The sequence below is a fragment of the Bremia lactucae genome, linkage group LG1, assembly GCF_004359215.1.
Source record: "Bremia lactucae strain SF5 linkage group LG1, whole genome shotgun sequence".
NCBI classification, from domain to species: domain Eukaryota; phylum Oomycota; class Peronosporomycetes; order Peronosporales; family Peronosporaceae; genus Bremia; species Bremia lactucae.
In genome coordinates, this window is record NC_090610.1 from 3,449,946 (window position 1) to 3,475,322 (window position 25,377).

At 46.0% G+C, this 25,377-nt stretch overlaps 4 protein-coding genes across 4 annotated transcripts; 2 read left to right on the forward strand and 2 right to left on the reverse strand.

Annotated features, from left to right (window-relative positions):
* Window positions 1–13,484: 13,484 nt before the first annotated feature.
* Window positions 13,485–15,042, forward strand: CCR75_004735 (uncharacterized protein; the record flags this gene model as incomplete). Its single annotated transcript, XM_067962821.1, has 3 exons — window positions 13,485–14,278; window positions 14,341–14,485; window positions 14,546–15,042. 3 exons carry the CDS (start codon window positions 13,485–13,487, stop codon window positions 14,741–14,743), a joined length of 1,137 nt encoding a protein of 378 aa, XP_067823106.1. The 3' UTR covers window positions 14,744–15,042.
* Window positions 14,935–16,037, reverse strand: CCR75_004734 (uncharacterized protein; the record flags this gene model as incomplete). Its single annotated transcript, XM_067962820.1, has 3 exons — window positions 14,935–14,991; window positions 15,062–15,685; window positions 15,756–16,037. 3 exons carry the CDS (start codon window positions 16,035–16,037, stop codon window positions 14,935–14,937), a joined length of 963 nt encoding a protein of 320 aa, XP_067823107.1.
* A 566-nt stretch (window positions 16,038–16,603) lies between these two features.
* Window positions 16,604–22,563, reverse strand: CCR75_004732 (uncharacterized protein; the record flags this gene model as incomplete). Its single annotated transcript, XM_067962818.1, has 7 exons — window positions 16,604–16,794; window positions 16,865–20,749; window positions 20,834–21,464; window positions 21,540–21,668; window positions 21,739–22,026; window positions 22,094–22,468; window positions 22,534–22,563. The coding sequence occupies 6 exons, from the start codon at window positions 22,561–22,563 to the stop codon at window positions 20,409–20,411; spliced, it is 1,794 nt and encodes a 597-aa protein (XP_067823113.1). The 3' UTR covers window positions 16,604–16,794; window positions 16,865–20,408.
* Window positions 16,702–20,146, forward strand: CCR75_004733 (uncharacterized protein; the record flags this gene model as incomplete). Its single annotated transcript, XM_067962819.1, has 2 exons — window positions 16,702–16,794; window positions 16,901–20,146. The coding sequence occupies 2 exons, from the start codon at window positions 16,702–16,704 to the stop codon at window positions 20,144–20,146; spliced, it is 3,339 nt and encodes a 1,112-aa protein (XP_067823112.1).
* Window positions 22,564–25,377: the final 2,814 nt, after the last annotated feature.

Consider the following 25,377-nt stretch of genomic DNA (forward strand, 5'->3'; position numbering starts at 1 on the left):
TCTAATTTAAAACCTTACTCTAGCTAATTTAAATAAAAATTTCGGCCGCCAGATTTATATCTGGCGGCGACCACATTTGTTACCCATTATAAATGAAATATAAGTAAGTAACTATTTCAGAATAGGATAAAAGAGTATTTTACCCATAAAGTAATTGTACACAACAACGGTTCTTCAATTAATGTGTGCCCCATTACAATTTCGCCCAACTGTGGCGTCTGCTTCGTGAGCAGCTTCAGAGGTGATGCTCGTCCGCAATTCGAGTTTGTGGGTGACCTGATCAGTATGTACAGAGCGTACTGGACAGCATCATCCCAGAAAAATCGGCAGCCCGTAGGAAATATTTTACATCTAGTCATATTCATGACCGTCCTATGCATCCTTTCCGCCTTCCCATTACTCGCATGATTCCGAGCCTCACTGCGTCGTATGGCAACTCCAGTACGTTTACAAAAGAGATGAACATACTCATATTCTCCACCGCTGTCCGTGAATCTTGCATTTAAACTTTTGCTCAAAGGACACTGAAAATGCTCAGCTTTTTTTGTTGCGGCGTTCTTAATCTTCGCTAAGAAAACCCTACAGTAACTGGATTAATGATCCACGAAATTAATCATTAAGCAATTCTTAAGTCTATATTTTGGAGTTATCGGGCCTTTCGGGTCCAGAAAAGGTCACTACTCCGATTCTATAAATGGGTGAGTGAAATCCAGTGTCCTTGCAAGATTGTTTATTTTTAGACTGCTTTCCTTCCACGCAAGTTAGACAGTTCACTCTCCTGTGGTCTCGGGTCTCGTGCAAGGCTCTTTTGAACTACGACGCTGCAGTGTCCAAGGCGCTTGTGAAAGTCAACCAAAGTGCCTTTTTGCACATCTCCAGACTCTTGTGTGTCCCATTCACCTCGCCCTCATGCGCGGCCATAATCACTCTAGCCGGCATTTAAGTCTCTTAGGATGCTAGCGTGTACAATCAATATGTTTCTCTGCAGATATACATTAAAAGCAATAGCACCGCCGTCTTCCCGCGCAATTACACGCTGGCCCTCTTTTCATCGAGTTTGTATACCTTATGTCAAAAACGCCATACGAGATCAAGTTATGTTTTACATCCTTCGCAAAGTACACATCCGTAATCTCGATCGTTTTTTCTACTCCGCGTGCCGTCACATGCAACGTGAGCGTTCCATCTTTCGTGATAAGCAAAGGCTCTCCGTTTAGCTGCACACACACGTCCGCGCACATTCTCACGTTCTCCAATTAATCTTCATTGCCAACTTAGTGTCTGCTGAACCCACTGTCGAAAATCCACACTTCTCCAGTGTTACTAACACTTTCATTAAGCGCAACAGACAAGTCATTTATCCTATGTCCTCTTGCATCCGGGCACGCAGCCCGTATGTCTGCATTTGTGGCAAAAGCGAGTCTCTTTTTCTTCGCCGATCACTTACAACTCCTACTACCTCTTTTCTCGAATTCTTTGTCCTTGCTTCCAGCTCCTAATATTGTGCGAGCTGCACCAACTCCTCAGCTTGCTGTAGGTAGTCAAGTCTCGCTCCATCCACTTTGGCCATCAAGACTATGCGTAGGTCCACAGACGCATACTGGACAACGTTATTGAGGACCAAGTAATCCTCCCCGCCGCCACAAGCTTCCGAGATTGCCAATACAAGCCTCCGAGATTGCCAATAGAAGCCTCCGAGATCACCACCAAGCACATAAAATGCTCCGGCCAGGTCCTCTTAGGGTCATTCGCTGCCGTGAATACCTTCATCGCTTGTGTTGGCGTAATCGTGGTCTTAAATGGCTTCAGCATTCTTATCATGACATGCTGTAACGTAGGCATTTGTGACCACCATGAGTCGACGTGTTTGTTATAGCATCTCTCTGCAGTTCCAGTCAGACCGTGACCAAGCAGGTGCACTTTCCATCCTCCGACGATGCAAATCTGCACGCTGACTGAGAGAGAGCAACTTGCCTCTCCAAAAAACGTCTACCCCACTCCGAAAGCCAGATCCAAGTACTACGTAAAGCTTTTTTTCCGTCGAAATCCCGAATGGCTAGCTTTTTCTGTCGAGTATCTGGGTACTAGACCCCTGGGTAGTTCTTCTGTCCAGGTAGGTGCCCTATTGAACTTCAGGAGATAACGGTGGCTGTGGAGGCATGGGTACGCCCTGCGCTTCTGCGTAGAGACGCTGCAAATCCGACAAGAGCATGCCGTATCCTGGCTGCTGAGCCGCGAAGTATGGAGTTAGCACCGCCGATTGTGGATCCATTGGCGTAGCGGGTGCCCTCGGAGATCCTTCAACCGCGTCTATCATCATCCACGCTCTTTTACCAAGTTGTGACGTGAAACAAGTTGTCTGCCACCAAGCGTGGTGGTTTTTTTTATCCTGTGATCATTTCGATCGTCCTTGAGCGCCTTTTGCAGCTTCATTGCGACTTTTTGAGTCGCTCCAGGCGTCCTGCAAGCCCACACATGAGTTGCAGCGCTCGTTATCACCGTCATCAGATATTATGTCGTTTTTTTCCTTTGTGGGTGTCGGCGATGACTTTATTTCGACGTCATCCACCATGCCAATCCAGCTTAAAACCTGTTGAAAGTCAATAAGGCATCCTATAGCAACAGGAAGTATAACGTAAAAGATAGAGTGAGATTTAGAGCTACTTTTCCCAGGCTCAACCTGGCCTACGCTACCAATCCTAAATTGCCAATCGCAGCTGCTCGGTGCTCCTCATCCTTCGTTGGAGAATCGAACTTGAACATATACGCTTTCACAGTTTAAATTCTTTATTTGTTTTGAAGTTTATGTCCAGAGGCCACGAGAAGTCTACCTACATCCTCCAAGGATGTAGGTAGACTTCTCGTTCTTGAGAGCCAGACTCTATTTGCAGACTTCCTTGACGCATCCACATGCGAGACCGTTGTGTCCATTCGATCGGGACCTTCCTGGCTACTCGCCAAAGTTGGTGATAACACAATCGCTAACGTTGAAGCCATACAACGATATTAAGTCCGCAAAGAATGAGTTGTAAACCCATAGAGCGTGTTCAATCCATCATAATTCGTCTGCTCTACAAAATAGAGATGACCGACCTCAGTGGCCGAGAGGTTAAGCACTGGAACTGGGACCGGGAGTTACGTGGATCGATACCCGCGGAGGGCGGTACGATGACACATCGCCGGAGATAGGCTAAAAAGCAGACGAGCAACCATCCAATGGATAACCGCCCTGCCAACCCGCACCGAAGGTGTGTGATAGTTGGGTGGGAGGAGGCCCTGTAGCCGAAATTCCCCATAGTGTAATGAGGGGTGCGGGGTTCCAACAAGAGAACTTCGTCAAATTTGAATCTCTACAAAATAGAGGTTAATACACTAAAGAAAATCCAAATATAACTTAAAAATACAATTTGCGACAAAGGATAAGACGCACTCTTCAACTTCTCAATGATGTGGTGACTAGGAACCATCACGAGCACGTTAGTAGGGAACTTATCGTCCTCAAAAAGTTCTTTCGTGACTTGAACCCGCAATTCTTCCTCTGATAAGCCAGCCATTTTGAGTGGCACACCAGCACGGACTAACTTCTTAACGCCACTTATATCCAGCCCACCGCTCTACCCGTCAGGTTCCGTCAGCCACGCACTGCGGCCATTGTATTTTTTTCCAGGACAACCTGAAGGTTGTTGGTATCACATGCGATCATCGCTGGGTTTTCTTTTTTTTTCACTTTCTTAAAGTGTCCTATCGTTGTCTCTGCGTCGATGTCGACGGAAAAGTGGAGCCGGGGACATCTGCGATAGCACAGAACAACCTGACCATCTTTTCTCTAGTTGAGTTCTGTTGAAACAAAAATGTCGGAAAGTAAAAATTTCTATCACAATTCTGTTAGTGACATAAAACGAAGCCTAGGCTCGATAACACGTTCAATGTCCGAAATGTCAAATTTAAGCCATCTCGAAATCTATTTGTCACCATCCTTCAGTGATTGTTAAGGCTTGAGATGCGTTAAGGTTATTTCCTTATAACAATTTCTTCGATCAATAAGAAAGATTCATAGTGAAACTAAGTTAATCTTATAAAGTTATATTCTTTTATGTAAACACATCACTTTGCAATTTACCGCAAAACTTGCTGCCGGAATCATTAACCGCGCTTTCGAGAGCATTTTCACATACCTTCAATCGTGACTTACTACTACTACGACTATGGAGGGCAAAACGCGCCTTAAAGTTATATATATTCATTCTTTAAAAGGCTCTAACTACCTCACTGCACGTGAGAGAATACGGTCAAACCGCTTCCTCGGTAGCTAAGGTGTCTGCTTAAGTAGAGCGTGGCCACAATCGACGCACCTGCTGGTACGTGATAGCACTTGAAATCCTTCTTACGACCCGCATCATTGAGCGTGTACGTGAGGATGAGCCTTAATATCGATTCGGTTAATTCCCCCCCCCTCTATCCGATCATTACCGGGAATTGGCTGAGCACCTGGCGCAGGGACTAGGTGAACAAACCCTGGTCAGGTTATTGGGCAGTCCTCCCGAGCAACATTTTGCTCAGTTGGAGCAGTTTGAGGCATGCCTGCTCGGAAATCGGAGAGCCGCGTCCGAGGCTTAGAGCCATGCTGCGGCGGAGTCCATCACTCAGACTCAGGATGAGATGAGGCGTGAGCAAGCTCGGAGCGAGGCTACCAACAGGACTGTTGAGATGCTCTCCGCCCGGCCACATCAGCCGAGGCCAAATCGGATGAACTTGCCAAGTTCGTTGGAAATGCAGCGCACACGATTGCCCACTGGCTGTTAGCCGTGGAGCAACGCGTTGTGGCACAGCTCATCGGGGACGATAGCCGGATGGCGTCGTACGCCATGTCGCACCTACGCGGTAAGGCCTAGGAGTGGGCTTAGTCGGCGCTTATGGCGGACGTGAAAGCATCTCTTCATAAACGATCTTTTAAGACACAGATATGCGCCATGTACCATCCGTCGAACAACGAAGTGTTGCTTTGGGCGAGCTTTTTTAGAGCGCGACAGGCAAAGCGATCTCTGCAGAGTATGTCCAGGAGATTCGCTCGCTGTCGGCATCCATTACCTACAGTCCGATTCCGGAGAACATTAAGGTGCCCACGTTTGTGAACGGAATACAGCATGGCCCATCGCGACAGGCCCTTTTCAGATAGGTGCCGTCGACGATGGAAGAGGCAATCCAAATTGCCTTAGTTGATGAGCAATCCTTCAATGATACCTCGGCAACCGCTTGGTATAAGCCGTCGGCCGAGAGGTCAGATGCCACTTCCATAGAGGTGAGTAAAGCAGGCGTTGTCTCTTTTAAATGCGGCAAGCGCAGCCATATGATGGCTCGTTGCTATGCCAGGGTATCTGTTTGTGCAAAGACGCCCAGCAAGAGGACTTTCTTTCCGAGGGGCAATGCCAAGCACCAGCGTGCGAGACGCATGAGCTCTGCATCGACCACTGAGTGGTCTGGAAATGCAGGAGCATAGTAGGGGGGGGGTGCCCTAGATGAGAAGTCTCGAATTAAATGTTAAATGTCCCAATCCTAGAAGTCTTTAAAGACAAATCCTTTATATTAGGATTTGACCGAATTCAATGATGTTTTCCCTGATTTGTATAATGCGAGTTGCCTAAGCGATAAAGGCACTTGACACGAAATCGACCTAATTCCAGGCTCGAAGTACTGTGTGGCGATTGTCTCGTAAACAAGTATTAGCGATCGGCAAAGAATTTGCCGATCGTTTAGCAGCGGGCCAGGGTCAACCTCCCCACATATATCTTCGACCTTCTGTATGCGTAGAGCAACAGGATGATGGCGGATTGTGCATGCATTCAATAAATTGAACGCTGCAACGGTACCTGCTTCAACGCCGATACCATGAAAAGACGTAATCATGCTGGTATGTTATGGATTACTATCTTTCGTTAATGAATCTGATGGATAAATTCAATTAGAATCTAATGCGTGATCAGGATATCCCTTTCATAGCAGTAAGCATATGCAATGGGAGTAGCTAGTTATGCCACAGGGGCTTAGTAATGCCCTTGCTACCCTCAACAGATGTGTAACAAATCTTTTAAGATCGGTGCGGGATTATTAACCGAGTTATTTTGATGACTTCTATGTTCATAGCAAAGCCACGAACGGAATGTTGGTTGTTGAAGCTCATGGTTCCCACGTCCAAAAGGTTCTTACACTTATGCGTAAGCACAACTTGTATGCAAATCTCAAGAAGTGAATATTCGTTGCAAGCTAACTACCACTTGGGTGCATCGTGGGTAAAGGTTCGCCCGGATCCAAAACAGATTAAGGCAATTACAGACTAGCCTGTGCCAGTCGATGTAAAGGGACTTCGAAAGTTCTTCGGCTAAGCGGCATACCTGCACAAGTTCTTATGCAATTACGCCGAAATACCAGTCCATCTTTCTTCTTTACTGAAGAAAAATGTTGAGTGGTCATGATACGCTGATTTTCAGCGTTCCTTTGATGGTATCAAGCGAAGCTTGATGCAATCGCTTATTCTTATGATTGCAAATTAAGACAGACCATTTCATTTGGTCTGCGACGCCAGCGTGTTTGCAATCGGCTGTGCGTTGATGCAATTTGACAAAAATGGCGCTTAGCGTGTCGTCTGCTATCAATCGCTTCAGCTTCAACCAGATCAACGCAATTACCCAGTGTATGACAGGGAACTCCCCCTTGCCATGAAATATGCAACGGATAAGTATAGGGTCTGTCTAGACCAGATACTGCTTATACGGACCATGCGTCTTCACGCACGGCCGTAAACAGTTTTTCCTTCTCGCAAAAAATATAAAGATGGTTGTCTTTTCTTCGCGAAGTACAACTTTTCCGTGAACTGTGAAAACGGACGACTCAATGTCGTCGCTGATGCCCTCCGCGTCAGCCCGATTTTGAGCCGGCTGTGCAAAGCAACAGTGAGGATACCACTGTAGCAACTGTAAACAGTGAGCATGAGCCCACTGTGTGCACCAATAAGTGTTTCGTTGTCAATATTACTTCGCGACGTTAGAAGCGCTTATCAAGAAGATAATACTCTTAAAGGGTTGCTGGATTACCTTAAAAATCCATCACAACAATACCTGAAAGGATTGTCGAAATTGTATCGATCCTCAACAGATCGATACACAACCCGCAATGGTATATTGTTTATGACAGCCATTGCTGGCGACGCATCATCCCCACCCATAATAATTTGCATTTACGCATCATGTATGAGTGCCACGATGCACCAATAAGTGGGCGTAGTGGACGTCAGAAAACTTATCTCATGATAAGCCCCGATTTCGACTGGCCACGCCAGTATGAGTGCGTCCGCAAGTACATACGTGCTTGCAAAGTTTGTCAACGGATGGAGCCCCCGTGCTCCGTTACAACCTCTGATTGTTCCGGCAGAGTGTTGACAGTCCGCATCTATGGTCTTCGTTTTCCGATATCCCGACGACGATCACAAGGAAAATGATATGCATGTGTTTGCTGATCGTTTCAGCAAGATGTATCATCTTGCTGCAGTTTCGGAATCGATTACAGCTAAAGGCTCTGCTTGTGTATTTCTTGACACGATTTCCGACGCTATGGGTTACCCCGTGAACTGGTCTTAGTTCGAAACCACAGGTTCACGGCGGAGTTTTGGCAATCTGTGTTTTAATAACTTGGAACACGTTGAAAAAAATGTCAACTTCTGATCAATTGAAACATATCATCAGACAGAACGAGCAAATCATATCCTCGAAGAGATACTTCGCGGATATGTCCACTCTTTTAAGATTTGCAGCCAGTTCTTGCCGATGGTAGAATTTGCCATCAACAATTCAGTGCATGCTTTCTCACAGCATACACCGTTATACGTGAATGGCTTACGCCATCCACGTATACCTACCTTGTTTAAACGTGACTCTTATTCAAGGGGAAGACTCGCTCGAGCAACAAACGTTCTAAAGTTAACGCTTACCTGGCTCTCGGAGCGATCCTTAGAAGCACTCCTTTCTTGGTGACGCTTACTAACATCACCAGAGTGGTCGTCGCCCATGGAGTCATCACCAGATGACTCCCCACGAAAGAGGTCTGACAAGTCGAACGAGCTTGTCATCTTCTCTTTGGTTGTCACATCAGAACCCGAAGATTTAACGGACTCGGCCCCGGATGGTCCCACGGCCTTCACAGTAGCCACTGAGTCGGGCGATGATGGTGACTAGGACCAGTCACCTGCAATTGGTGTAGGAGGTGACTTGTCACCGTCACCTGCAATGGTAGTAGCAGCTGAGAAATTCCTATCACATCCATTGGGAGTAGGAGGTGACTTATTCCCCACAGTAGACGCTAATGCGTCTACTGAAACATTTTCATTACTTACAGCTGCCATATTTGCGGCCTCAAAGGCTATGCGCACGGCTTTTACTTGTGTCCAGAAGAACAGAATAAGCAGTACAGAGACGACCGTCGCTCGCTATGTGCATCGCAGGCGTGGTAGGTTCACGATTCACGACTGTGACGTTGGGCCAGTCGCTTGGGGATACCAAGAGATGGGTAAACACTTCCTGACGTCGACGACCACAGGTCTGGCTGACAAGTCGATCCGGGGCTTTTAACTGTGCCACCGTGGCATGCCCAGGATGCAATCGAATGCATAGCCCATCGCGATAACCAAGACAACATCATTTCTGCAAAAACCGTCAAGGCATTCCGCAACGACGCTTCGCGCCGCGCTACCCGATGTGGTTTCCCGTCTGCCAACTTGACGATGACTTGACCAGGACCCTCGCGGACATTAATGCTGCGAGAAAGCATCGATAAACAAGCTTCACGAAAGAAATTGAACGTCGCTCCTGAGTTTGAAAGCGCTCGTCGAGGTCGCCAGGCACCGGCGATATATAAATTAACAAAAATCAGACGTAATCACTAGTCGCAGTGGTGGAATTTAACCGTGCACGCAGCACAGGGGGCTGTAACGTCAAGCTGCCACCGGAAGACCCAGACCTCCGTTCCAACCAGTAGGGCGACCTGTCCCGACCGTTTTTTAAAAGTGCGGCCGGGGCAGCTCCCTCATGATGATCGTCCCCTACATACGCCGACATCGTCGCTGGCCGCGGCATTCAACCGCGCGATGCTTCGGATTTCGAAAACGCAAGCAAAACATTTGACGCCCGGTGCGAGCATCACCCTTATAGGGTCGACAACTCAATTGCATCGATCTCCATAGGTTTGGACGAACAAAGGGCCGGGCGACGTGACAAGCGAAGGCTTGGTATAAGCCTTGGTGATCCTAAATTCCTCACGGAGGGCAATGGCAAAGGCCTCTCCCAATGTAGCAGGCTGTGCTGGAGGCTTCCTCAAGCGTTTCGTGTAAGCTAGTGATGGGACATTCTAGCCCCGTTACACATTGTAGCACTTTGTATTCCTTCCCATGCCTGAATTTGAGATAGGTCAATGGACGTATTTCGACGCTACAGATTTGCTTTTGGAGCAGGCCAACCCATCTTCCCCCATCTAACCGGTGTTGAATGGGATGCCCTCAGTCGCCTCGCGGCAATATGAGGAGAGGCGTTCGTCGCGTCGCTGATAAGATCAGCAACCCTCGAAGCGCATCATCTCGCCATACATGATTTTATGGACCGCGAGCTCGCCAAATCCAATCGGCGAGGTTTAATTCCCTCGCGATCTTCACGAAGCGATTTTGTGAAGATGAAACCCTCACTCTACTTAGAATAAGGTAAAGATTAATTGCTGCATAATCGATGGTTCCGAGAAGTTGACATCGTCGTCGCATCGAGGCTCCGTCGAAGGTCAGATTCCTTTTTTCCCGTCTCACCGGTAAAGCCAAGGAATGGATCCTTAGTAAGGTAGGCGTGGACGAGAACGCGTTCCCCACCCCGAATGCCATTCAGGATGACATTTGTCTTGCCTTCGAGCCTCCGCAAGAGGAGAAAATAGTGCACAAAGATGCCTGTCCATGCGACAGGGTGAATGGCGATGCGCGACTACGTGAGAGGGCTCGGCATCTGGCATCGTGTATCATTACACATCCCATGGACATGTGCGCGCAGGTGAATGTCTTTCTGGATGATATGCGTGAGGGGCAGACCCTCTTATCGCTCGAGCGTGTGTAAGTATTTGGTATCAAGTAAAGAAAAACAAAATTCGTACTCGTTACGAATTTTTTTAATCATACTAAGTACGACCGTGTCTTCGCATTTCGAGAACAACTCATAGTCATGGAATTTATAATTGGTCTAGATGGGGTCTTTAGGCTTCCAGTAATTAACCAATCATAAATTATTACGCTGTGCCCGCAATTCGGCACTCACAATATTAGCATTGGTGTTTTGCAATATGGAACTTTATTACCGCGGTGAAATAGTGCTTGAACAAAGTTCATATGAAGGCTCGGAGGGACAAAGCAGAACGCCTTAAATACCAATTGCGCTGTACTTTTGAGCTCAATCACGTTACAAGGATGCAAAAATATTCATTCTCAAGAAAAAACGATACGATTCAAAAATTGTAATTGTTGAAATAACGATACCCATACAACGTCTGTGGCAACGATTGGAAAGGTGTTTCGAGGTCGTATACGGCTCCGGTTTTGGTCGTGGGGCAAAGAAAGAATTACGCGGCCGTCTTCGATTGGTTTCTTCGTACGTGATGCGAAAGTCCAACATTTGACTTTTGAAAGCCCTGCTCGGAGGCCTAAGCGACCTCACCCAACGAACTATAAACCTTGGTTTAAGTGACGTGGGCACTTACGAACTAGGATGTAATTTTCAGACTGATTTATGTTTAATCGTATAAATGTAAAACCAATTGTAACCAGTCATAAATGCCATCTCTGTAGATAGCACTTTTATGTATTGCGAGCGTATTATTTTAAATACCTCGTAATTCGCATGACGGCTAGCGTCACCCTTCCAATGTGAATGCACCTATGTGCGTCATATACACAAGAGTAAGTCACACCCAAGATGATGGGTCCAATTATTTCACTTAAGTAATTAATCATCCCCTTAAAAACACTTCGTGAATTTAACGGTGATTGTGTAACATTGGGCAACTTAGCCCGTTACATCCCTGTTCACGGCGCAGATTGCGACTGAACAACTGGCGTCATTACGCATGGCCGTAAACTGCCCACACCGCTCGCAAACAGCGGCGAGGTGGCTATCCTTCTTCGGATGCTCGTGGTGGATCCTAGTCACCACATAATTGAGAAGTTGAAGATTGCGTCCCAGCCTTTGTCGCGAGCTGTCTCTTTGATCGTTTAGTTTGCTTTGTGATTTAGCTCTACTTTATGTAGAACAGACGAGACACGATGGTTTGTACGTGCATCAAGGGCCTTACAATTTATTTTTGTGGAATTGTTGCCATCATTATGGTCACTGGATAAAACCTTTTCAACAAAGAAGAATGTTTGTGGAAGCGCTTGGCATACAGCTTTGAGGGCTTTAAAATTCAGTAACGCACTGAATTCGATACTATTGAAGTTTCGTCGCTGTCGTTGAAATCGCACTACTACGACGTGATTAACATATTTAAGAAAGACTACCACGAGAGGCATTATTTGACGAGGGTATCAGTTATTGAGACCGCGGCATGTCTGCCTTCAGCTGAAAAAAAAAATCCAAGCAGCAATCAGTATGGCAGTAACGGGGGGTATCGTTACATGAAATTAACACTAAAAGGTTGTTGATAAATATATTTAAAAGGCTGAGAATATTTGGAGAATATTACTTAACATGGTAATATTCTTAAAGCTTATCCATTGGTAGATAAATACCATTATATCTACTTTCTCCGCGGTCCAGTCAGCGCTTGACGCGCGCAAAGAGAGAGAGAGATAAGGTTTTATTACTTGTTTTGTAGTAGTTTATAATGAAGTTAGTATTGAATAGATAGAAGCACTTAATTATATTAAATACAATTTTAATTAACCCTCTTTAAAACAATTGTTTAAAAGCGAGTCTTCCTCTGCACGTACTAGTGTACGTGAAGTGACGTGAGGCACCACTCGCACTGAGGCAGTGCGAAGTGGACTTGAACTGAAGCAGTACAAGTCAGTAGTGCCCCGTAAAAAAACGACGAAGGCCATTAATTAATAGCCCGTCATTATCATAAACATTATTAGGCTGTTTTCATTATATTCTGATAATGATTAAGATTATAATGTTCAAAGATACGTTGGCTTTCAAGGTGTAGCACAATTGCTATCTGACCCTCGATTTTTTTGCGAGTTGTGTAAACAATCAAGGACTTAAATTTAAAATAGGATTCCTCTATTTTAAAACAAAATTATTGTTGCATTATTCCTATAGCAGCTTGGTATATAAATAATTTGTCCCGTTGCCTGCTCAACTTCACTCCTTTTTTGAACTAATAACATCATTTGATACGTGATTAAGTTTTTGTGGATTATTCGGTGCTTAATATACATTTTCTTTATTTTAAGTTCTTATATATTTTAAAATCTCTAAATATGGTCTTTATTTCTATAATGCTTTAAATAGAAAATGGTATTTGATAAATATAAGTTATCAAATGATTTGATGATATTAATAGCATCAAACCTAATAACGCTATTAAAATTAATATATTTATTTCATTAGACATAATCTTTTATTGGGCAAAGAATTAGTCGATCGCTAATACTTCTTCACGAGGCAATGGCCACTGGTTCATGACACAATATTCCTAACCTGGTATCAGATCGATTTCGTGACGACTATTTTCGCACTTATGATGTAATGGAGCACACATTGGTTGGAGAACCGTTGTTGTAGTACATTTACTTTATGTGTAAAATACCCTTTTATCTAAATTTAAAATAGTTAGTTACTTAAATCCCATTTATAATGGGTAATAAATGTGGTCGCCGCCAGATTAAACTGGCGGCCAAAATATTTATTTTAATTAGCTAGGGTAAGGTTTCTAGATTTTAAATAATTTAATAGATTTCAGAATCCCTTTTGATCTTAAAAGCGTTAAGTGCCTTCCAAAGGCTTGCGCATTGATCTGTAAGAGATAGAAGCTTTTCTAAGGTAAATCCTCTTGGGCGCTAGTTGCCACTTGGTTCTACAAACCCCTGAATCCCTTGAAGTAGGGTTCCTTAAGCTTTAATAGCTTTTACGACTCTCTGAGTTGTTAAACCCATTAGTTCAATAGAACTAAGTGACTCTCTGAGTCTGAAAGTCTTCCTCTGACTTTAGGAGCGAGGTAGCTCCGCTACATATGATCCGGGAATGAACTTTTTGGAAAGGTGTAATAAAATGATCGAGGTAGGACTTGGATTCATACCTTTTCCTTTGAAAGCATCAATTTGTAATTTTTAGCGAGACATAGCAAGATACATGGAGTCTTGTCATACAGAACGTTGCCAGGATGAGAAAAAAACGAAAGAAGTACCGTTTTATCTCCTACTAGGGAGCAATCCAATTCGTATAGTACACTTCCGTAATTATTGAAAGATGCATGTGACGGAGCAGCCTCGCCATGAGACCCACCATCGCTGGATCGGCGGAAGCTATGCAACTATTGTGTGCTTCATCATACTACTAAGCTCTGCTTACAAGACCCCACAGAATAAGGTCGTTGTGATCAACACGTGGCCATTTGTGAATGCAACGCGTGCAGGTTTTCAGGCTCTCCAAGGACGCCACGGTGGTTTGAGAGCGCTGAACGCAATCACAAAAGGCTGTAATCGTTGCGAAATCGACCAATGCGATTTTACGGTTGGATACGGAGGGAGTCCCGACTCGAACGGTGAAACGACGTTGGACGCTATGATCTTAGACGGCACCACGATGGCAATGGGGGCAGTAGCTCAGCTCCGACGCATTAAACCCGCCATTGAAGTGGCACGGGCTGTCATGGAGCACTCGGCGCACAGCATCTTGGTCGGCGACGGAGCTCTGAATTTTGCTAAAATGATGGGGTTCGAGGAAACACGTCTTGATACGCCACACTCCCGAGAACTCTATCAGAAATGGCTACGTACCAAGTGCCAGCCTAACTATTATCGCAATGTCCTCGGCCAGAACTCATCATGTCCTCCGTACAAGCCATTAACAAGTAAAGTTGATGTATACACCACAGATCTCCAAGATCAGACTTTGTGGTCAATTGATCAACAGAATAGTATCGATGCTGAAAGCTTAATATCGAAAACGAATCACGATACGATTGGAATGATCGTGCTTGCCCAAGATGGTCACATGGCTGCTGGAACCAGCTCAAACGGAGCAATGCATAAAATTGCAGGGTGCGTTTCCTAGCGCTTTATGACTAACAGCTTCATTGAAAGAAAGTCTGTGTACTCCTTAGCCGTGTTGGTGACGCAGCTGTGCCTGGTGCTGGAGCTTATGTGGATTCGTCGATTGGTGGCGCTGCGACCACGGGAGACGGCGACGTCATGATGCGCTTTCTACCGTCTTACTTTGCCGTTCAAGAAATGAGCAAGGGCACTCATGTAGGTGATGTTCTTGCTCCTAACGCTTGACGGTTTTGACTAAGTATTACTTTTTCAAAGCCACGTAAAGCGTGCGAGCGGGCCCTAAACCAAATTGCAGCTGTCTACCCCAACTTCTTAGGAGGCATGGTGTGTCTCAACCGCTTTGGTGAATATGGTGGAGCTGGAATCGGATGGGACTTTTCTTATAGTGTGCAAGTCGACGGGATGTCAGAGCCCGAAATCGTCCATGTGACTCGACTTCCTCCTCCAAGGTGAGAGTAAAGTATTAACATCAGATACAACAAATGGACATGTGCAATTGCATTTACAAAGCCTTAATTAAAGACTCCATCGACTACTTACTAATGCCCGTCCCTTTACGATGTGAGAGCGACCCGCATGGCGAGCCTGGAAGCAGCTGAATGGAGGCCGAAAGTGAGGCTCGGGCTGTAGTCGAAAGCCTGACTTTAAAGGAAGTATGGCACTAAAGCACGCTGGTTGAAATCTTCCGAGGATTCAGCAACCTATGCGTAGTAATTAATAACACCTTAGTAAAAGAGAACAACCCATGCAAACAGCATCACCAAGTCGTACCTCGCGAAACAATTTAAAATCCCGCTCGAGATGATCGTCGAAGGAAAGGATAGCTGCCACGTTGCCGCATCGATAACAATAATTCGGTGCCGACCAAACTGTGACGAGGCTATTGTCAAACATATACTTGTACCCTTCTTGCACGAGTTGATGCGCGCGACAGATCAGGTCTAATCCGTTGATCTGATTAAACTCTTGCGTGACTTTAGTGCCAAAGAGATAGCCCGCGCCACGTGGACTCATGGCCCACGTCTCAATGTCTTCAGGGTCGGACCACATGAGGTCGCAAAACGATCCTTCATGTGGGATCTCTTGCTGTCGCTCAATTGTCCGGATCTGGTCCAACATGCGAATCTCAGGCGACAGACCTCCATGCACGCAAAGCACACGTCCATCAATAATTGCCGCCAGATTCAAGTAGTCAAACACGTCCGTGCAGTACTTCCACGGGTTCGCATTGCCATACTTGCGTACACACTCTTCATAAAAACCGTAGACCTGGGTGATCTGCCGGCACTCGTGGTTTCCTCGCAATAGCGTAATTCGATCTGGATATCGCGCTTTCAGACACAGCAATAGCTCAAAGGTCTCAACGCTATTGTGTCCGCGGTCGACAAAGTCTCCCTATAAAATCAGGACATATACTTAATCAACTCCGCGGATGTCTTCCCTATACGGGATAGAGTACGCTTACCATAAAGACATAATTCGTTGTTTCTATATCACCGCCGCAGCGAAAGAGCTCCAGAAGGTCAAAGAATTGACCGTGAATATCCCCGCAAACGGTCACGGGGCTACTCACGGGCTGCACATTGGACTCCTCGATGAGCAACAGCTTTACGATCTCGCACACCTGCTTCAACTCGATCTCACTCAGCACCTTGCCATTTCGCAGATTTTCAATCCACTCATCTGGTCCACCTCGGCTACTCGAGGGCTTAATCTCCTCCAGCATCACGTCGTCTACGCTCGTCATGCTTCTTGGGCTGGAACGGTTGATACATGAGGTATACACAAAAATGCGAAAAATACAAGAATGATGGTCAGTGGCGAAAATTCTGATTTGCTGGCCGTACACTTTCATCAGAAACACAATATTTACACGAAAGATAAATTGTGAATGAAAAACGATGAAGAGGAACGAGCTGCATCGGTGGCAGGGGCAAAGCTATTTTAAGCGACAGCAACGTTTGACATCAAGTGGTGCAGGATACTGAAAGAGATGAAGCAATTGATACAATTGCTGATGAAATAGGAAAAACTTTAAGAAGCGTTTTGCTTTTGTGAAAAAGCCATGGCACTAAGATTAAGTTAACGTTCCAGAAAATTGTTCGTAAGAAAAATTTAACAATTTACCAGATGGTTGAAAATTTGCCAGTTGGTCTTATTCTCGAGACCTTTTTAAATTTCGCGTGTCAAATTAAGCATTTGTGAAATTAACATAGAAACATATTGGTTTTGCATTACCGGTAGATACCATCCTGCCTAATAATATTTTTGTTTCGAATTGGGAGGATCCAAGAAGCGCATTTCTTTCGGACCCAAATACGGCAAAAGTGACGAAGCTGAAGCGACAAGCAAGCCCACGTCAGGGCCACACAGGAGCTCCAAACAGTAAGCGACGCCTACGAAGCAAATTTATGGCGACTTCCCAGCAATTAGAGAGAGATGCAGGCTTTATGGACAAATACAGCCGCCAGATCGGTGCCTTTGGACTCGAGACGATGGCCAAGGTTCATTATGAAATATCATTTTTTTTGTGAAGTCCATTTTTTAATCTAATATTGGTCTTTATTCAAATAGCTGGTAAGGCTCAAGGTACTTATCGTAGGCTTGCAGGGCGTGGGCATCGAGTGCGCCAAGAATTTGATTCTCGCCGGCCCCGGTGCTATCACGCTCTGCGATGATGGTATCACAGAGATTAAAGACCTTGGCGTCAATTTTTTTCTTACAGAGCAAGACGTCGGACATCCGCGGGCCGTGGCCGTCTTGCACAAGCTCGCGGAACTTAACAAGATGGTGTCAGTGGGAGTACATCAGGGCCCGTTGACTGAAGAACTCGTGGCGAAGCATAATGTGGTTGTGTTTTCGCACACGAGTCGTCAAGAGCTCGTGCGCTGGAACCACTTTTGTCGCCAGCAATCCCCATCAATTGGCTTTATCATGTGCGATATCCGTGGTGCCTTTGGCTATGCGTTCACCGACTTTGGTGACGAATTTAAAGGCTTCGATGCCACGGGCGAAGCTCCAATTACACGTATTATTACGGATATTACGAATGACGAGGATGGAACCCTCAGTATCTTGGGTCCCGACGAAGATGGGAAGATGCACGAAATGCCCGACTCGGATCACGATGGTTGGATCGAAATTAATGACGTCCAGGGCATGCAATTGAAGACAGACCCCAGTCAGTCGATTAATACAATGCCTCCCCGTCGTATCAAGTTTGTGAACAAGAAGGCTTTTCGCAATGGCAAGGAGACGGAAGTCTTTGATGCGTACCGCCTGAAAATTGGCGATACGTCGGACTTTATGCCGTATGTAGGTGGAGGTGTGTTAGTTCAACATAAAAAAACGTTTCAAGTGAACTTTAAGTCGCTGGAAGAATCGCTGGTGTCGCCTGTACCTGAAGGAGAATTTGGGCTTATGTTTACGGATGGCGCCAAGTTTGGCCGAGCTGAACAGCTTCACGTGATTATGTGGAGTCTGATGGAGTTTGAAGAGCGGCACGGTCGGTTCCCGAAGCCGCATAATGACAAAGAGGCCGCGGAAGTTGGTAAGATTGCCAAGCAAGGTATTCAGCATCTTTCTGCGTTTACTCGTGAAGGTGCGCACAAGCAGGAAGTAATGCAACTGGAAGAATTGGATGAAAAGCTAGTTCACTTGGCTGCGCTCTACTCTGCCGTGGAGCTCCATCCACTGGCTGCTTTCTACGGGGGTGTCATTGCGCAAGAAGTTGTTAAGTTTACAGGCAAGTTTACGCCGCTAACACAATGGCTGCATTTTGATGCGTTTGAGGTGCTCCCTGATGAACAGCCAACGGACGCAGAGCCAATTGGCTCGCGATACGATCACATGATCACAGCTTTTGGGCTAGCGTTTCATGAAAAGCTAAAAAATATTCGCACGTTCCTTGTAGGGTGTGGGGCTCTTGGATGCGAGTATTTAAAGAATTTCGCAATGATTGGTGTCGCATGCGGTGAGAAGGGCCTTGTGACAGTCACTGACAACGATCGTATTGAAGTGAGCAACTTGAATCGTCAATTTCTCTTCCGAGAACACAATGTAGGTCAGCCAAAGTCCGTAGCTGCAACCGCTGCAGTGCATCAGATGAATGCTGACTTGAAGGTCAAGACATTTGAGCAACTCGTGGCGCCTCACTCGGAAGACATTTTTAATGACGGCTTCTGGACTGATTTGGATGTGGTGACGAACGCTTTGGATAATGTCAAGGCCCGTCTGTATGTAGATAGCAAGTGTGTTTTTCACAAACTTGCACTACTAGAAAGTGGTACGCTTGGCACGAAGTGTAATGTGCAGGTTGTAATCCCTTACAAAACACAGAGTTACGCCGACGGTCCGAAAGATGCTGAAGGCGATGGCATTCCGATGTGCACTTTGCGAAACTTTCCGTCTCTAATCGAGCATTGCATTGAATGGTCGCGCGCTCAGTTTGAAGACCTGTTTGTCGTGCCTTCCGCAGACGCCAAGAAGTTTGTAGAGGACCGCGAAGCATATTTGGAACAAGTGAAGAAAGCAACGCTAGACAACCCAAACTCGAAGCTTGTTCCAGCTGCAATCGTCCAGGAGCTTGAGCGCCTTCGTGGTCTCCGTTCCACCCTACAGATGGCAAAGGGTATCACTTTTGAAAAGTGTGTCGTTCTGGCGTTTGACTTGATGACAAGAAGCTTTCGTGATCGTATTTTACAGCTTATCCACAACTTTCCAGAAGACCACTTGACGAATTCTGGGCAAAAGTTTTGGTCCGGAGCGAAACGATTTCCTCAAGCTATTGACACTTTTGATCCCGAGAGCCCATTGCACCTCAATTACGTTCGGGCCACTGCGAATATATTGGCCGTTTGTCATGGTATTCAGCCACCTCCTGAGCAGGAGTTAGTTGCGGCTAATTCGAAGTGGCGTGACCCGTTGACGTTTAAAAATCTTGGAAACTGCTACGCGCCGCCGTCTTGGAAACCGTCGAATGAAAAAATTGCTGCTGACGCGGAAGAAATCAAGCGTTTGGAGCAGGAAAAAGTGGAGAATTCGAACGAGTCGGATAGGAACGAGCTTGTGGAAATTCTTCACGAGCTTGAAACTTTTGACCTCGCCGGTCTTTCATTCGAGCCGGCAGATTTTGAAAAGGATCAGGACATGAATTTTCACATCGATTTCATTTACGCGGCGTCGAACTTGCGAGCCTTCAACTACCGCATCCGTGAAGCGTCGCGCCACAAGTGCAAGATGATTGCAGGCAAAATTATTCCTGCCATTGCGACTACCACGGCGTCTGTAACTGGCTTGGCGATGTTGGAAATGCTCAAACTGATACAGCAAAAAGAGCTTGCAGCATTTAAAGACTCGTCGAACTCGCTTGGATTGAACATGTATTTGATGCAGGAACCCGCAGCTCCTGCTCAAGCCAAGGACGAATATGATGTCGTGGAAATGTCCGAAGTCAAGTGTAAGCCAACTGGATTTACCAAGTGGGACTCGACACTTATTGAGTTGCCAGCCGATTCGACTCTTGAAGATTTTTTAGTTCAATTTAAGGAAAAGACAACGCTCAATTGCGACTTGCTGTTTCACAGCGTCGCGGAAATTGGCAATACTGGTGGTGCTGAAAAGGACGTTCGGTACCGCTCTGTCAGCGGCTTGATGCTCTACGACCGCAATGCGTATGGGAAGGCGTTGAAGGACTTGTATGCCGACCAATTAAATAAGTCGTTAAAAGCTTTTGTAGAGTCGCGATACGAAGGACTCGTGGATTGTAGCCGCAAGTATATTGAGCTGCAAACATCGTGTTCTGATGACGACGGGAATGTTTACAAGGTGCCAACAGTCATTTGCAAATTCAATTGAAGTGGTAGAAAGAAAAACAAGTACAAATGGGTCGAGGAATAGATAAAATTGGTATTTGGCTTCCAAACACAGTGATATTCTCAGCAAGAATATCTCTTCAGATTTTCAAAAAATGGTATCCATTTATATAAAAATATTCAAAAACTCCTATAATGGCTTCGCGTTAGGATTCAAAAGATAAGGTTTACATAGTTTTTAAGGCTTGATAATTGCAACGACGAAACCTTTTGTCTTGATATCTCCCCGTTTGACCAAATTGAAATTAATCGTGCTTGGGCGATCCGCTTCGATCTCGCTTTGCACCAGTCAAATTCCTTGTATGAGCATCACGATCCAGCTTTTCTAAGTTATCTTCTTTCAGCGTCGAGATTGGAGTATCTTTATTCACATCGGTGGCCTGAAAGCCCAGGATACCCTTCACAAGAGAGTCCGTGCCTGTAATCGCAAGGTCCAAGTGCTTGACACTTGTTTTCATCGCTGCGCGCATCGTCCGCCAGCAGACCATTTCATCTTTATCAGGCCAAAATTCTTCTTCAATTCCATTTTCGGGATCCCATGCTTCTTTAAAACGATCCGTATATGCTGTTAATGACACGGCGGTGGCTAAAAGTACAGAAATAAGACAGCATACAATGAGATATCTCTAAATTCTGCTAAAAAATGTCTAAAAAGCGCATTTAAATTTACCTCGGTCCTTGCCTTTAATCTTCGCTAAAATCTGCGACGGCTTTGAGCTTTCTGATAGAATCTGCTCCAAAAGAGGAGAAGAGAGCTGACGACGCGTACGGTTTACCGCTGGCGCAGGAGTCGAACTGACGTCGTTTTCCGTTCCAACCGGAAATCGCTCATATCCCGGACACTTTTCTAGCTTCCACTTGACCCAATTCCGCTCGCGCTCCAGCACGTATGACACCATTTCGTTGAATCCTTCTCCATCAAAAGGTGTTTGCTTTAACAAAGCAACCACACGCTCAGTCAAGTCGGTTAGCTTTGCTTTTGAAGTGATACTACCAGCAGGCGGCTTGGCTCTTGCCAAATCGTTAAAAAGGATGAGAAACTGTGTCAGCATACACTGACGGAGAATGGGGTCCCGCAATTGGAGTCGAAAGAGACGGCTATTAGTGAGATACTTGGGTTGGAAAAAGTGCTCTTGCGAGCTCAATTCTGCGCGGCAATTGCCATTATTTCCATCTGAAGTCTGCATTATTCCATCAGCTGATTGGATAGGGCCACTGCTTAAGTTTCGGGAACGCTCGAGATCGTCTTGTGAGAATGCGTTGCCTTCGAAGGCTGCCAGCACCATATCCAATTCCGTAAACTACGTCGAACAGAGCACGAAATTAAGGTGTCATCCACGCAGCTATTCGCAATACCAACAAGCTCTTGCACGTACAAATTTCTCCCAATTTTCCATCGACCGCGTCGCGAGTTCATGGTCCCGGCAAAATGTCTGTAAATCCCAAAAGGTTCGATACAAGTTATAATCAATCGGGCCAACATCCGTGCTCGAATCGCTGTCAATCTACAAAAAACATTGTGTGTATAATGAGTATGCTTGCACCTCTCTTGGGCTCTATCTGGCCACGATTTACCTCCAATTTCGGCACAACGTCAGCCGTTTTTGCCCCATCGGATGCTTCAGCCAAATCAAATGCCTCTTCGTCTTCAAATGCCGTCACGTTCGTCACATTTGCCTTGCCCGTGAGATTTACCGCTGATCGTTCTGATAGCGCAAAAGTAAACGACAAGAACAAGAGAATTTTGCCGCAAAAGACGCTATCGTGGGTTTTCGACAAGCGACGCAGTAGTGCATTGCACATGCGCAATAGACACAACGATGCTTTTGTGGTTCGGCCCTTTTCAGCAATAAAAGCTGGCTTCTTGATCAGCACACGTTAGATATTTGTTTCAACAGCTTTAGCATCTAAGACGATCGTTTAAACGCACCGCTGTGAGCTTAACTTTGCGGGCTTCAAGCAAATCCCACACTTTTTCACAAGTACTGATGGTCTGTCCTTCCATGAGATCTTCTAGCACTTTATAAGGCGTGCTGTTGATTAAATAACCGCTTGTTACGCCGGCGATGCATAGATCCAGGAGCGCTGGAACACCCACGCTGCTGGCAGTGGCACGGGCCTCTGTCATGAGCTTCCATGAAAGCTTTTCCACGACCTTTTGCACCGCCATTTCAAGCACATTGTGAGTGAATTCCTGCGGCCGCGACGTGTTTAGCACGTGCTCAACTGTCTCGAGGGTATGACGGTGCAGGCGGCCCAGACACGACAGGGCATCATCCCGCGCAATAAAATCTCCAATTGATATCTACAAGTATAATGTATTAGGTGAGGAAGACACGGAGGAGAAAGAAGTACGATCATGGAAGCGACCTCCGCGGTCTTGAACAGCTTAAGCGCCATTATGAAGGAATGATTTAGACAAATCGGCTTTTGGGACGACCCATATAAGAGCAGGTATCAATTACGAGACCTGACTTTGGCGGATAGATCTTGCGATTATTCGGGTATACAAGTATACATACATTTTAGATTATAGTCAATTTTTGTGGCATGGTTGTTTACCTAGTACCTCGCTTCCAAATTGGAGCGCAAATATGCGGTCAATTACGACATTGTTTTGCTTAAATGTATGCGAAGCCAGATAGTGTAATAGCCTCGCCGATGTATAGGTTGTTCCTGAAATAAAATGTAGAAGACCTGCTCAATTTTATAAGCGAAAATATGGTGACCGACTAAACATGCCAAAAGTCCGAATTCGCTTAATGAAGTAAAGCTGTAGCGGATAAACACAAGCCTTGCGCTATCAATGTTACTAATTATGATCGCGTGGCGGAATGACGGGGAGAATATATGTAACGGGCTAAATAAGCTTTAATGTTACACAGTACCCATAAAGTACACAAAGTGTACTTAATGGGATGGTCAATTACTTAAGTAAAGTAATTAGACCCACCACCTGTGTGTGTTATACATTGTGACCCACCCTTGGGTATGTGCGTTCGCATTAGGAGGGATGACGCCTAGCGTCATCCGTTACGCAAGGTATCTAGAAAGATACGCTCGCAATACAAATTAGTGTTATCTGCAGAGAATTTTTTTTATGCTAAAAAATATATATATATATAGGTATTTATATTTAATACGATTAAATATTAATCAGTCTTAAAACTACTTCCTATTTGGTAAGTGCGCACTAGGAGCTGCTTCACCGCTCCCGTGACGACATGTATACCAGTGTACTTAGTGCTTGGGTGAGGTCGCTGAGGCGCCCACCACGACTGCCTCACTGCACGCGAGAGTAGACGGTCAAGCTGCTTCCTCGCTGTGCTAGGGATGTGTGCTTAAGTAGAGCGTAACCTACTGCGGCCACGCTCTACTTAAGCACACACGGCGTGCCCGCCAGCAATATAGAAACGTGGACGATCTAAAACATTGCCAATTCTGCCGATTCTGCTTGTCTATCGAAGTGTAGCCGAAGCGACATGACCTCCAAGCTTGCTAATTGTATCGGAGCTACCTCGCTCCTTAAGTCAGAGAAAACTTCCAGACTCCGAGAGTCACTTAGTTCTAATGAACTGGGGGCCACATTTGTTACCCATAATAAATGGGATTTAAGTAACTAACTATTTTGACATAAAATAAAAGGGTACTTACCCATAAAGTAAATGTACCACAGCAACGGTTCTCCAACCGATGTGTGCCCCATTAGACCTTCCCCCATCAGACTGGGACAACATTCGCTTCATTTTCTCTTTGAGGTTGTAATTTGAACAGCTAACCGTTCGGTTGTGTTTTTCATTCCTTTGTCTCATGACAATCAAGCGTGAGTCACAGACTCTTAGCACCTTCCTCGACGATGAGGGAATGGTGGACTTTGAAAGTCACTCTCAATCAGAGGAGGAGGAAAAAGAGCGTCGCTCTTACACGCCTTCTCCTGCGGATGAACGTCGGGCGGGCCCCGTATCCGTTCTCAGAACGTGGTGCCGCTGATGTCTTAACTGCATTAAGCAGGACACGGGACCCTGAGTCCAACATCATCACGAATCCGCTCGATGAAGAGCAAGAGCGGATAATCCTCATAGAGGAAAGCGCTCGTCGTCGGGCTGCCGAGATATCAAAAGCTAAATCTCATAGTGAATATAGATTCACTCCGCTTAGTGCGGACGAGCGTCTCAAAGGGATAGCGGGTCATAGCTTGGCCATCTGGATCTCTGGTGACCCGGCGAGGACGCCGGAGGAAATCGCTGCTCGCGACGCTCTTCATGCGCAATACCTTACGCCAAACGTAATGACGAGAAGCCAGTATCTGATGCGTTTACGTGATCAAGCCCGTGGCCATGAGGGAAATTCTGATCGTTTTGTTTCAAACGAAACAAGGAGTGAAAACGAAGTCTCATTTGAGAACTGGGTTCACCGGGCCCGCCGACTTCGTAATATCCGGAATATCAGAGAGTCCGCGGATAGAGGTGATGTTCGTTTGGAGCGGAAGATTCGCTTCGATTTCGCTAAGCTTAAGGCCAAAGGCCAGGTACGTTCGGCATTTATGCCACAAAAAGAAGAAAGGCCTAGCCGATATTTCAGTGCTTCGGTTGACCGTACAACCATGGATCGAAGCCGCACTGAGGCTTTAGATCCACCTAATCCCACGTTTAGTGGTGGGAAGCGTCGTTTGACGCGAGTTGACCCTGAGCTTGGCGCTCAAAAACGACAATGGCGTACGGGCAATCTTACCGAAGAGGTACTTCGAACTCCCAAGAATTTCCAGAAGAGGGGTACCCTAGCCACTTCACCAGATACTGGTATTGACCCTCACGACGACGTCGCTTTCAGAGTTTCTCCACATGAAACTGAAGGTTCCCCCGCGCATCAAGCAGCGCGCGAGGGGGCCGAAATTTCGGCGGAAGCATTTGATGCTCTACGGCACGAGTTGCAACTACCTCTTGAGGTCCTTGCTCGAGTTAAGAGCTCTTTTGAGGCGGGACCGTCTTTCGACGCTGGAGCGTCAGCAGCCTCGTTTAGAGGGCTAGTTGGATTTCCTGGTGAGGATGCAGCAATCTGCGGCACGACGGCCTGTCTCGGCGCAAGCGCCTTCAAGTCCACGTGGGAAGGGTCCCGATATGGCTTAAGCTAGCCAACGTAAATCACTGGGTGTGTACGCAGCTTGCTGGGAAGGTTTAGCGTGTAAGCTAGGCCCTTCTTCGCCACGACCGTAAA